At 37.5% G+C, this 12,313-nt stretch overlaps 1 protein-coding gene across 2 annotated transcripts in view; it reads right to left on the reverse strand.

The window, feature by feature from the left end:
• Positions 1 to 6: 6 nt before the first annotated feature.
• Positions 7 to 12,313, reverse strand: part of RSPRY1 (ring finger and SPRY domain containing 1) — a 14,938-nt gene continuing 2,631 nt past the window's right edge. For both annotated transcript variants that reach the window (XM_023726873.1, XM_023726874.1), the window contains exon 2: positions 7 to 936. In XM_023726873.1, the coding sequence (XP_023582641.1) occupies positions 431 to 781 (351 nt within the window). In that variant the 5' untranslated portion in view covers positions 782 to 936 and the 3' untranslated portion in view covers positions 7 to 430. The remainder of the gene's footprint in view (positions 937 to 12,313) is intronic.

The following is a 12,313-nucleotide window of genomic DNA, read 5'->3' on the forward strand; positions in this document are numbered from 1 at the left end:
GTGTGTTTAGGCTGCCAACAGAAGTTGTGCGCAGCCATGCTCTTATAAACAATTCATCTTGAACCTCTGGTCAGTGGAACAGATGGACAAGCACAATGACAGTAAGTCGTCATACAACCATTTCCTATGTAGCTAACAACACAATCTCAGTCCATTTCTTACCATAGCCTCTAGTGAAGATTTTAGCTTTAATTAGCATTTTTTGCTACAGAAATGTTTGGACATTTCCAGACAAGTGTAGATATTACCAAGTAAAAATATAAAATCTTATAATTTACTTTGTGATCAGAAGAGAAATAAAATATTCCCACTTGCTGTACGAGCACAAGGCTTGGCAAATATATCCCTAGTGAACTGATGGAGTCCAGAAGTCATGGTTCCTGGCAGAACACTTTTCAAATCATATAGGAGGTGACTGTTAGTCAGATACTTACTTATCTACAAGAGTTCGTATTACTGCCAGTGTGTCCAGCACCAGCCCATCCACATTTTGTTTTTTTCTCCTCGGCTCATGCGGTCCTCGGCCCCTCCTCGGTGGCCGAACAGGGTCCCGGGGCTGGCTCCTTGTGTCAGCAGTGGGTACTGCACTGTTTTCAGACTGTTGCTGCTGAGTGTCAACACTATCTTCTGCTCCACTGTCATCACGGCAGATACAGGAATTGCCCATGGTAGTGGTGCCTCTCGTCCCCAGGAAGCGGGCTATGTGTTCCTCAAGAGTCAACAGCAGACCCTGGCCAAGGCTTCTGCTCGCTAAGAACACGGCCCAACCAAAGACAATCATTTAGATAGTTTTCAGTTTTCCAAGTACCGTTTTCATAATCTGGAGTTGAGGAACTTTCATCCTATTTGTTTTTAACGACTGAACACCAAAGAAAGTTGCAGAGTTGATATGCAACATTATCAACTACAAGGGATACTAGTCATCTAGTGGCAGTTCTAAAAGAAAAACAGGAAAAGTAAAGGAAAATTAATTAATTGAAGATTCTTGGCCACTCTACTCAAACTTTCCTAGTGTGATTTTATAGACGGTAGGATTAAAATAATCATCTTTGTTACTTTTATAGTTTTCCAACCCAAAAAGGCATCTTTGCATAACAGAATAACAATCAATAATTCCTTTTTATCACTGTATTTTAAAGTTGGATGCCAAAACATATCCTTGCTAAGAACCACAGGACTTACAACTGATTTTTTAAAAAACTGTATGTGTAGTTCTTCCTATCTATACAGAAATACATCAGAAGAATGTGAACAATTTTTTAAAGGGCTTTTTTGTGAATAAAAAAAAGAACTGTCTCTCTTTTTAATTTAAACACACAGGAAAATTAAATATGTTTCAAATAAAATATCTAGTTACAGATGCTTGTTGTTAAAAGTTATAATATAAATGTGATAGCACCAATTTGATATCAAGAAGAATAAAAGAATAGAGTGTTCCACTTACATTACCTAAACAGCATAGATTTCACAATTGGAGACCCTTAAGAATTTACAGAAATCATGCAAGTAGTTACAAAATTTTTTTGTTATGTGAGCAAGACTCTGTTTTGGGAAAGGCAAATTTATATCACAAAGTTACATTTTCACAATGATCAGTTTGTTGCACAACATGTCTGCTACAAAGTTAAGAATAAAGATGCAACAGTTATCTTTGCAAACACTGACTAAGCACCTAGTGCCAGGCACCACACTAGACATAACTGGGAGAATAAAAATGTGCAAGGCACAGTCCCTGCCCTCCAGGAATTCAAGGATGGCCACTGTCATCTCACAAAATATGCTTATCATAAAAAAAACCTAATGACAGAACCAACTCTTCATTAAACTGAGAAAATCTGGTTAGGTTCTAGAGAGAAGAAAAGATATGGAAGCAGGAGACCGGTATGGGGATGATAGTCCCTACTCAACACTTGGCTACTTACAATTTAGTTTCTCAAATACTGAGCACTGGCTCAGGAATAGATTTATAATTCATTGAGAGTAGCAGCAAGAGAAATACTACCTTCGTTATTCTGGACAGATTTGCAGCAAATTCTTTTCAATATTTGCCCAGTTTAATTACTGCTCATAGGGCAAAAACAGAAGAAAAAGAGACACATGAAGATAGAAGGACTTTACATGTATATATATATGTATAAATCAATATATGGCGGAGGGAAGGGGATGGGATGCGAGAGGAGAAGGAAGGAGAGGGGAGAGAAGAAGACAGTAGAGAGGAAAGGCGACAGACATTACGTTATCTCCCTCCAGAGACTACCAAGACAGCAATGGCTGAACCAAGTAGTACCACAGATGTTCTTGGTTCCCAAAAACCAGGCAGGCTGTGTTCAAAATTTGGAGGTTGTACTTTAAAAGGATTTGACTAAAGTATACGTAAGAGCTGCAAGGACTCAGCTGGAAATAGCTTTTTTAAAAGAGAACACATTCTCAAGCAAAGAGCTGAAGTAATGCCATTCTCATTAATGCAGAGGCCAGGATAGAGTTTCCATCCTGAGGGCAGATAAGTAAAAGATTTCAATGCTTAAAAGGACAGAGGAGACAGAAATCAGAAATAACTCCTTTTAAGGGACCCTGGTATAAATTTCTATTGATCTTAAAAATTATGCGTTTCTAAGACCAAAAAGCAACATTAAGGAGAAGCTATGGTCAGGCCCTTCTCACAGAAAGTTCACAGAGCCTTCTTGTACTGTTGGGACAATTCAGATGAGAGGAAGTAAAGAATCCAAAGTTTTCTGGCAGCTTTGACACTGGGTGGTAGCCCAGTTGATACACCACTAGTACATGTCCTTGGAATCCTTTGCCCAAAGTATTACATTAAATTTTTTTTTTACCCGTTGATTTTTAAAAATAAAAAAATGAATGCACATTGATTTTGAAAACATACATGCTGTACAAGTCTACAGAATTTGACTTGTGAAAATGAAAGCCCCCCTTTTGCTCTACCTAACTAAATTCATTTTCTTCCCCAGAGTTAACCCATTAAAAGATTCATGTGTCTGCTTCCACACTGCTTATTACCTGCTGCCACTGAGTCAATTCTGACTCACAGCAACCCTATAGGACGGAGTAGAACTGCCCCACAGGGTTTCCAAGGAGCAGTTGGTTGGTGGATTTGAACTGCTGACCTTTTGGTTAGCAGCCTGAGCTCTTATTCACTGCGCCACCAGGACTTCACACTGTTTACTATGCATTTACAAATCAGTTTTTTTTTTTTTTTTAAATCTGACTAGGATGGTGTCATAAGTATTGTTCTGTGATTTGCATTTTTTACTTAACAACATATTTTTCCGTAACAGTACATATAGAGTGAAGAAGCCCTGGTGGTGCAGTGGTTAAGAGCTCGGCTGCTAACCCAAGGGTCAACGGTTCGAACCCACCAGCTCCTCCGCAGGAGTAAGATGTGGCAGTCTGCTTCCATAAAGATTTACAGCCTTGGAAATCCTATGGGCCAGTTCTGTTCTGTCCTATAAGGTCACTAGACTCAGAATCAACTTGACAGCTGTAGGTTTTATATACAGAACTACTGCATCCTGTTTCAAGGCTGTAGAGAAATCCATACTATGGATTACCACAGTTTCTCAACCACTATGCTATAAAAATTTGTGGCTAAACCAATTAATACTTTGGGGATGTTGGACGGAAGACAACACTACTTGGGAATGTTCTGTCTCCTGTGGTCATGCTCTCTTAACTCCAAACTGCTTTTCCTTAGTGATAGGGGCTTAAGGATAGTGTCCATGTTACCAGAGTAAAAGGGAATTCCACTGGTTTCTCTAATGCCCTGGAGCCTTTCCACCCAATCAGCAAGGAAATTGGGATCGGGTTCCAGGTGCAAACAGGAGATTCAATCCAACCAGACACATTAAACTGGGGAAGGCATACCTGAGGAAGTGAGATCAACAAGGTATTAAGATAACCCACAACGATTTGAGAATTTCAAGGTGAGATTAAGTCCCAGAAAACAAAGCCTTGAAGGGGAGAGAACAATGGATCCTACAGAGTTTAATGTGAACACCTGTGAAGATACTTAGACTTAACAAGAAAACAATGTTGGGAGTGCTTGTGAAGAAAGCATTAGATTATAAAGGAGTTTGTTGGATCTCAAATTCTTGAACTTTATTCTATTCACATTTTTCAGCAACATATAAACTGAATGTAGAATAATCTATTCAGATTTCCATTAAGTACACTTTGAAAGTGACTGGAAGATATCTAATACATACAGGTATTTTTTTTAAAAAATATGACTAAATTTGGAGGTGATAAAATAAAAATTAGGGCTTTTTTCTTAGTTCCAAATTGAACTCAAGTGTAGTCAGTTTCTTCCCTAAAAGGCTTCTATTTTTGCTTAAGTGACCTAGAAAATTATGCTGAATATAAATTTCATCAGAGAAGGAAATGGAGTTAAAAAAAAAAAGTTTTTCAAATATTTTAAAACCAAATATTTTTTTTTAAGGACACGTTATAGAGACCAGGTGTAAAGAAGAGGTTAATTAGGCGGAGGACGCCTTGAGGCATTTCACAAAGGAAAGACTACAGAAACAGCAAGGGAAAAAACCAGAGCTGCAACCTTAAAGGAATTTCTGAACTAAGCATACAGAGTACTCCTGAGGGTTACAAGCAAAAGGCAGGGGGCACATAAACAGAGTATAAGATTTTTCAGATTTATTCAGCACTAAAAATGTATAGCATTTCATTTGGAAATGGTAATCACTCATGATACTTTTGTCAGAGAAGAAACTGTGAATACTGTAGGCAAAAATTTGGGTGATGAAGCTAAACAATTACACTGTAGACAGCTCTATTTCATTTAAAGCATTATGTGGCCCCCCTTCCAAGGATCATAGCTTTAAGACCGTAACACAAAGCCTACAACTCTTGTACAGGGTGTGAGAGACCACCTGCAGCACAGTGTACGGGCTCTGCGGTCAGACCCAGACACAAGTCCCAAGCCTGCAATATTTACTGTTATGCTTCCTAATTAATCCTCATTAACCTAACACTTTAAAAAATAGAGGCAGTAACAGTACTTACCTCACAGTACCACTGTGAGGATTAAATGAAATAGTGCAGGTAAAACATGTGGCAGTATGCCAAACACTAAAACTGGATCCAAAAATTTAAGATATTATTATAAAATAAGCACATAGCTAAACAAGTAACTAACCTGGGAGGTGGGGGCTCTGGAGTATGACCTGAGTTAAAAGCACTAAAGGGCATAGCCTCTTACAGAATTCATCTACCCTCTACTGGAATAATTTTTACTTATCTTTTAGACTAAGAACCTCGAACTGCAGATTAATCACCCCACAGGTGGCATGAGGATTGCTCAGGGTACTTATTAAGAGGCAAACCCCTGGTTTCACTCCAAGTAGCCAGAATCAAAATTTCTAGGGTGCATTCCAAGCACGTGTTCTATTAAAAGCTCCCCAGGTGATTCTGATGGCAGCCAGGTCCGGAAACCACTGTGCTACAGGACCTGGCACAATAGACACGAAGGGATAAGTCAAACACTATGAAGATCAAATTAAAGGGTGATTTTCTGGGGTCAAAAGTGCTCTTCATTCTAGAAAAATGAGTAGTGACTATCTGTAAACATAGTCCTTCAAAGAAGACAGCCAAAATAATCATTAGAATACAGCTAACATCCATTATTAACTATATATACCAAAATAAAAGAAAAACAAACAAACAAACCCATTGCCATCAAGTCAATTCTGACTCATAGCAACCCTGTAGGACAGAGTACAACTGCCCCACAGGGTTTCCAAGGAGCGCCTGGTGTATTCGAACTGCCAACATTTTGGTTAGTAGCCGAACTCTTAACCACTACGCCACCAGGGTTTCCACTGACTATATACAGTACATTAAAAAAACAAACAAACAAAAAAGTTCCATATATTTCCCACCAGATCCACCTCATGAAGCATCCTAATGAACTTAGATGGTACTCTGCTTATGGGTAATACCATCCAAGGGCTGACAGACTGAATGGAATGGAAAACAATTAAGACTAGATATTATGTATGTAAAGGCAACATACCTGTTTATATTTCACCTTAACTGTAAAGACTACTTCACACCAGATGGTCAATTTTGAGACAGAAAAAAAGCTAGACACTATTTAAATACATACAGCTATTAGATCTGTGGCTGGAGCAATCATTAACCGATTTAATAATAACTTCATCACTGGATGCCACTGCTTAGTAGAAAGACTAAGGAATCTAAATAGCAAGGTATTAAAATCATTATACTGTTAATAACCATTTTGCTGCAAGAATATAATTATAACCAAATATTTGCTCTGCAAATGTATTTCTCTGAAGTGCTGTATTAATTTTGATCTGATTAATAAATCTGTGAAAAATCAGGTTTTTACATTTTACATTTTTTAAAGCTACTGAGAGGAAAAAAAAATCACACTGGGGCTCTCGGTAAATTTAGTGTGAGTACAAAACACAGACCTCCACGATCATGAACAGCTCACAACAGAAACATTTGGCCAACACTGGTCTAACCCTCTCTAACAAATGGACCAGCATCAATGATTCATCTCTTCAAGTATCTGTTTGCATTCAATCATAACACAGTACAATGACAGAAAGAATACTTTCTTTTCCCTGAAAAGAAGACTTCAGGGTTATGCTGCCAAGAAAAGAGAAACTGGTTAAATGAAAGACCACAAAGGGGGGAAAAATTGACTTTGGACACAAAATGACTATTGCTGTCAACCCCATCATTCCAAAACAGTGGATGTAGTACTTTTTTCCAACCTTTTCCCAAAGGATAAATCATGTAGCACAAACAGTAAAAATGTATTTAACATACTGGAAATTGTAATGACTTCTGTCATTAGAAAATATTCTTGGGTTTTTCCCTAAGACAGTGAGTGTCTCATAAGTGACAGCATCTAGAGTTACAGTCACTCCTCCTCCAACATTTGAATATGAAAAATTTCAAACACAGAGCAAAGCTGAATTTTATACTGACCACTTATATACCCACCACCTAGACTCTACCATTAACATTTTCCTATACTTGCTTTATCACATAATAAGCCATGTCTCTATCATCAACCCATCTCATTAAAAAAAAAAAAAAATCATTTCAAAGTAAACTTGCAGGCATCAGTATACTTCCCCTAAATAAATCAGCATGCATATCACTAACTAGGCTTCAAAATCTGTTTTTCTGAGGTAAAATTTACAAATAATGTGTACATCTTAAGCAGACACGTTCTGAGTTTTGACAGTTTGAGTTATGCCCACCTGGGTAAACTCAAGCCTGATCAAGACAGAGAACATTATCCAGAAATATATTTACTTTTAAAATATCCTGCAGGATACCCCAAAGATCATTATTTTCTTACTGACGATTGTGTTTAAACGTGGAAAAACTGAAAGTCAGTAAGATTATTTGTTACTGTAATAAGTAGATAAGACAGGTATAGAATATAACAAGAGTACACTTGCCAGTTAAAACAATAACTATCTAAACATGTTTAAAAAGGAATGTTTCTGCTCTAGGCTCTAACATATCTGATATTTTGTAGGGGAAAGAAAGAAAGGGAAGGTTGTGAAATACTTGGTTGGAATTTCACTTTTTCTCCCAAAAGGAAAGGCAGCCTTGATAAGGTATTTTTTACCTGTCACTCAAGTGTCCAGAACTATCTACCTGCAGTGGCTGTGCTTTTCCCTCCTTTGCAGTAATCACTTGAGACTTAAGTCACACAGTACAGTGGTGTCACTAGGGGGTTACAGACTGCACTGTCAGAGGAGGTGACACCAAAATGATTGTGTATAAAATTTTTGTGCAGTGTTTCAGCAGAAATTTATTTTTTTTATAAAAATATCCCTGTAGTTTAACAGAAACTTTTTTTAAAACTTTTTTTAATTGTACTTTAGATGCAGGTTTACAGACCAGTTTCTCATTAAACAGCAAGTACACGTACTGTTTTATGACATTGGTTAACAACTCCATGAGCCTTCAACACTCTCCCTTCTCAACCTTGGAGGACCCTTTTTCTTTTTTTTTTGGTGAAAATATACATAGCCAAAGATACACCATTTCAAAAATTTCTACATATACAATTCAGTGACATCGATCACATTCTTCCAGTTGTGCTGCTATTCTCACTACCCTTTTCCAAATTATTCCATCGCATTTTCAACTCACTGCCCCCTAGGCTTCTCATCAAACCTTGAGTTGCTGTTGTCAATTTGATCTCATACAGAGAATTCTTTTTTTTTTTTTGGTACTTTAGATGAAGGTTTATAGAACAAATAGTTTCTCATCAAACAGTACACATATTGCCCCATGACAATGGTAAACAACCCCATGACATGTCAACATTGTCCTTTCTCAACCTTGGGTTCCCTATCACCAGCTTTCCTGTCCCCTCCTGCCTTCTAGTCCTTGTCCCTGGATTGCTGTGCCTCATTAGTCCCATTTTGTTTTATGGGGCTGTCCAATTCCCGGCTGAACAGTGAACCTCGGAAGTGACTTCACCACTGAGCTAAAAGGGTGTTCGGGGGCCATACTCTCCGGGGTTTCTCCAGTCTCTATCAGGCCAATAAATCTGGTCTTTCAAAAACATTTTTTGTAAGCCCAGTTTGCATGTATCAATATACCTACAAGGCTAAAACTCTATGCTAATTTACTTTTCAACCTTCTAATACCCTCTAGTCACAGCCATTAGTATCACCCAATTACAATGATGCTTCCAATCACGTGGTTTCGTCCGCACCGCTATAAGCACGCGCTGTTGTTCTGGTTGCTGCCAGTGTTGTGTTTTTATAGTCACTGATTTTGTCAAATTTTCTGGTGTTTTAGCTACAATATTGTGGTAATTAGTATTTGTGAACCTATATCAATAACTTTTTTGAGAATGCAGCAGTAATTAAAGAAAAATAAGGAGTGATATATGGAATTACGATTTACAAGTAACATTAGTACAAAAAACCATCACTAAAGATTTTGTTTGGTCTGGTATGGGAGGGAGGTCCAAGGTGGGGGTGACACCATGAGTTATGGCACTAGGTGACACCAACACTAGTGACACCACTAGATTATCCCCTGGATTATAACCTCCAAGCAGGCTGAGAAAAGCACTGGATGATTTTTCTGGTTGAACTATTAGGAAAAGAGTATCTGGGAAAAAAACTTCCCCTAAAATGTTGAGAGCTTTTTAACCTAGTATCAGAAGCACCTTGGTCAGGTGAGGCTTACGCAAAAAAGAATTATAGAAGACAGTCCTGACCTGAAACAGTACAAAGGAGAAAAGACAAATCCTTCTACCACTTAAAAATGTGTTAAAAAAATAAAGTTTAGACTGGAGAGAAAGTCATTCCAGAAGCAAATAATAGTCAAAAAGGAAAAACAAATAATCCCTGCCTAAAGTCTCAAGGATTGAAAAATGTGCCTTGGACCCAAAAAGGAAGTACTAAGGAAGAACTGAGGTAAGTGCTTATGATGCTGCAGTACAGAGGAGAAAAACAAATGTATTACTCCATACAGTTTGAGATTTTTTTCCCCTAGGAGACCAAACAGCAAGAAATCATGCAGGCATGTTATTCAAACACATACATGATTCACAAGCCTAAAGGAAAGAAATTTTTCTTTTATAGAAAACTCTGCTATTAAGAAAAGCAAATAAAATGTGTAGAGGGCAGAAATAACATTTTCCTTTATGAGATCTATTTAAAATGGTGTTTGAACACATTCAATTGCACACACCTAGAACCTAGAACGTACTCAATAAACGCTTTAAGTGAATTTATCCTAAAAATCTGTGAAAACAGAAAGATGTTTTCAAAATATTTACCACTTTGAAAAAAACTGAGACACCGCCATTCAATAAACATGTATTCAATGCTTATATGCCAGGCACTGAGCAAAGATGAAAAAAGATAAGGTCCCTCATGCTCCTGGTAAAGAAAGCTGGGGTTAGGGATGAAGGACTGCAAGAGACAACACCTTTAGCTCCCTACCCATAAAGCAGTACATGCTATAGAAATTGGTAACGCGTCAGGTCCAACGCGTCAGGTCCACTAGGAGGCCTCTTACTTTCCCATTTTTGCAGTGGAAAAGGAACTAGATAACATTGAAGTATCTCTGTATGAGCAAGTTTTTAGGTGGTTGTATATTGGAGCCCTGGTGGCACAGTGGTTAAGAACTCGGCTGCTATCCAAAAGGTCGGCAGTTCGAATTTACTAGCTGCTCCTTGGAAACTCTGCTGGGCAGCTCTACTCTGCCCTATGGGGTCAGTATGAGTTGAAATCAACTCAACAGCAACAGGTTCGGTTTATATAAATATATCCATGGTAGAAATATGTGGCAGTCTGCTTCCATAAAGATTTACAACCTTGGAAACCGTATGGGGCAGTTCTACTCTGGCAAAGGGTTTTTTATATATATATATATATCAGTATTAGCAAAAGAAGAATGGAGCATTTACATTTGCATTGCAACACATTCATGTCTTAACTTACAAGCCAAACAAAATATTATTGGTACAAATATCTCCACCGATACAGTGAAAGATTAGCCATCAGTACCAGTTGCCATTGAGTTGATTCTGACTCATGGCAACCCTATGTGTGTCAGAATAGAACTGTGCTATGTAGGGTTTCAATGACTGATTTTTTGGAAGTAGATGCCCAGGCCTTTCTTCTGAGGAGCCTCTGGGTGAACTCGAACTGCCAACCTTTCAATTAGCAGCCATGTGCATTAACCGTTTGCACCACCCAGGAACTCTTGAAAGATTAACCAACCACCTGTAGATCAGATGATGCTGAATAGTAATTTTAACGAAAAAACAAGAATAAACACAACGGAAAACCAAAATCAATTTGAGACACTACTGATGATTCACCCTAAACTAAGCACTCTTCCTGAATATTGCAGGAATCCCCACTCTGTATACAACCTATGAGGAGCATTGGTACGAAGCTTCCCAGGACAGATTTCCTGGAAGAAAATGTAATAGAGATGTCAGTAAACTCTAATATTGTGGTAGTTTTGGTTTATGAATGCCATATTTTAGTAATCTTTAATGATTCACTTAGTAAATAGCCCTTAGGCATACATAAGTATGAATAACTGTAAAGCAAATTAAGAACTGGGGGGAAAGAAAAAGGAGCAGCATGTCCCATGAGAAGAAGTGGGGTCGGAACCATACTTCGAGGATCAATGCATTAAGGGACCACAGGGTAGGAAACTTAATTCTTTGGAGGACTGGGGTGGGGTGGGGGGGAGGAACTAACAATGAAAGACATAAAACTAAGAGGTAATAATAAACTTGCTAAGTATTTCAAACCTTTTATTTGAGGTATATAGTTTCAATGAAATTAAGTCTGGAAACTGTAATTTCTAACAATAAGAAAGCTATCTGCAGAATTTATTCCTTTACAAATCTAGGGAATCAATTCCTTGCTATCTCATGTATTTATAGTTTTTAAAACGGGAAATTTTCTCAAAGAGCCCATCATTGTTTATAAAGAATCTTTACCTGATTTAGCCTTGTATCTGTCACACATCTATCTACAGTTATTGCTTTTACATATTTAACCAGCAAACATTCCCTTTTGGAATAGGCACTAATAGTAATATATAACAAACCTGTACTTTTTTCCTAATCATAAAGGTTGGCCAGAAAATGATTTCAAAAGCTGACTTACTGAATAAATAAATCAAAGGGAAAATATTTATTCTTTTGCCCTCTTAAAAGTTGTAAAAGTCTTCTCCTAAATGTTGTGGCTCAAGTTCTGGCATTCATTTCTTTGGCATTCACTTGACTATTCTGTTTTTCAATCATCTAATTTGAACATGGGGATGGAGGGAACTACCCTAATTCAATGGTAAATTCCTTGAAAATGCCAAAAGCTTGAAGCTAAATCAAATAACTCTTTTGAAGAGATTATTGGTTGCACTGTGGTTCCCATCTATTATGCCTATTGACTTTCCACTTACTTTTGCAACTCTGTGCCTATGAGATCCTACTTTAAAAGGATCTCACCACAAAACAGAAAATTTCCACTTTAAAGTAGTGTAATACTGATTAGCATTTCAAAGAAGTCCTAATAATTTCTCCAAACTATATAGACATTAGAGAATCAAAGAAAGTTAAAGATGGCAAAATGACTCCTCACTTCATTATAACAAATTACTTCATTATTTGGGAAAGTATACACAATTCTTGATAGACTGAATTAAGCTCACTCAGTTGAAAGAGACTGTTGTAAATGCACTGTTGTAAATGCACAACAATGATTTTTTTGTTAAGCTCTTGCCAAAATACACTTCAGAGTTG

This window comes from Trichechus manatus, unplaced genomic scaffold, assembly GCF_000243295.1.
Source record: "Trichechus manatus latirostris isolate Lorelei unplaced genomic scaffold, TriManLat1.0 scaffold00014, whole genome shotgun sequence".
Classification (NCBI taxonomy): Eukaryota; Metazoa; Chordata; class Mammalia; order Sirenia; family Trichechidae; genus Trichechus; species Trichechus manatus.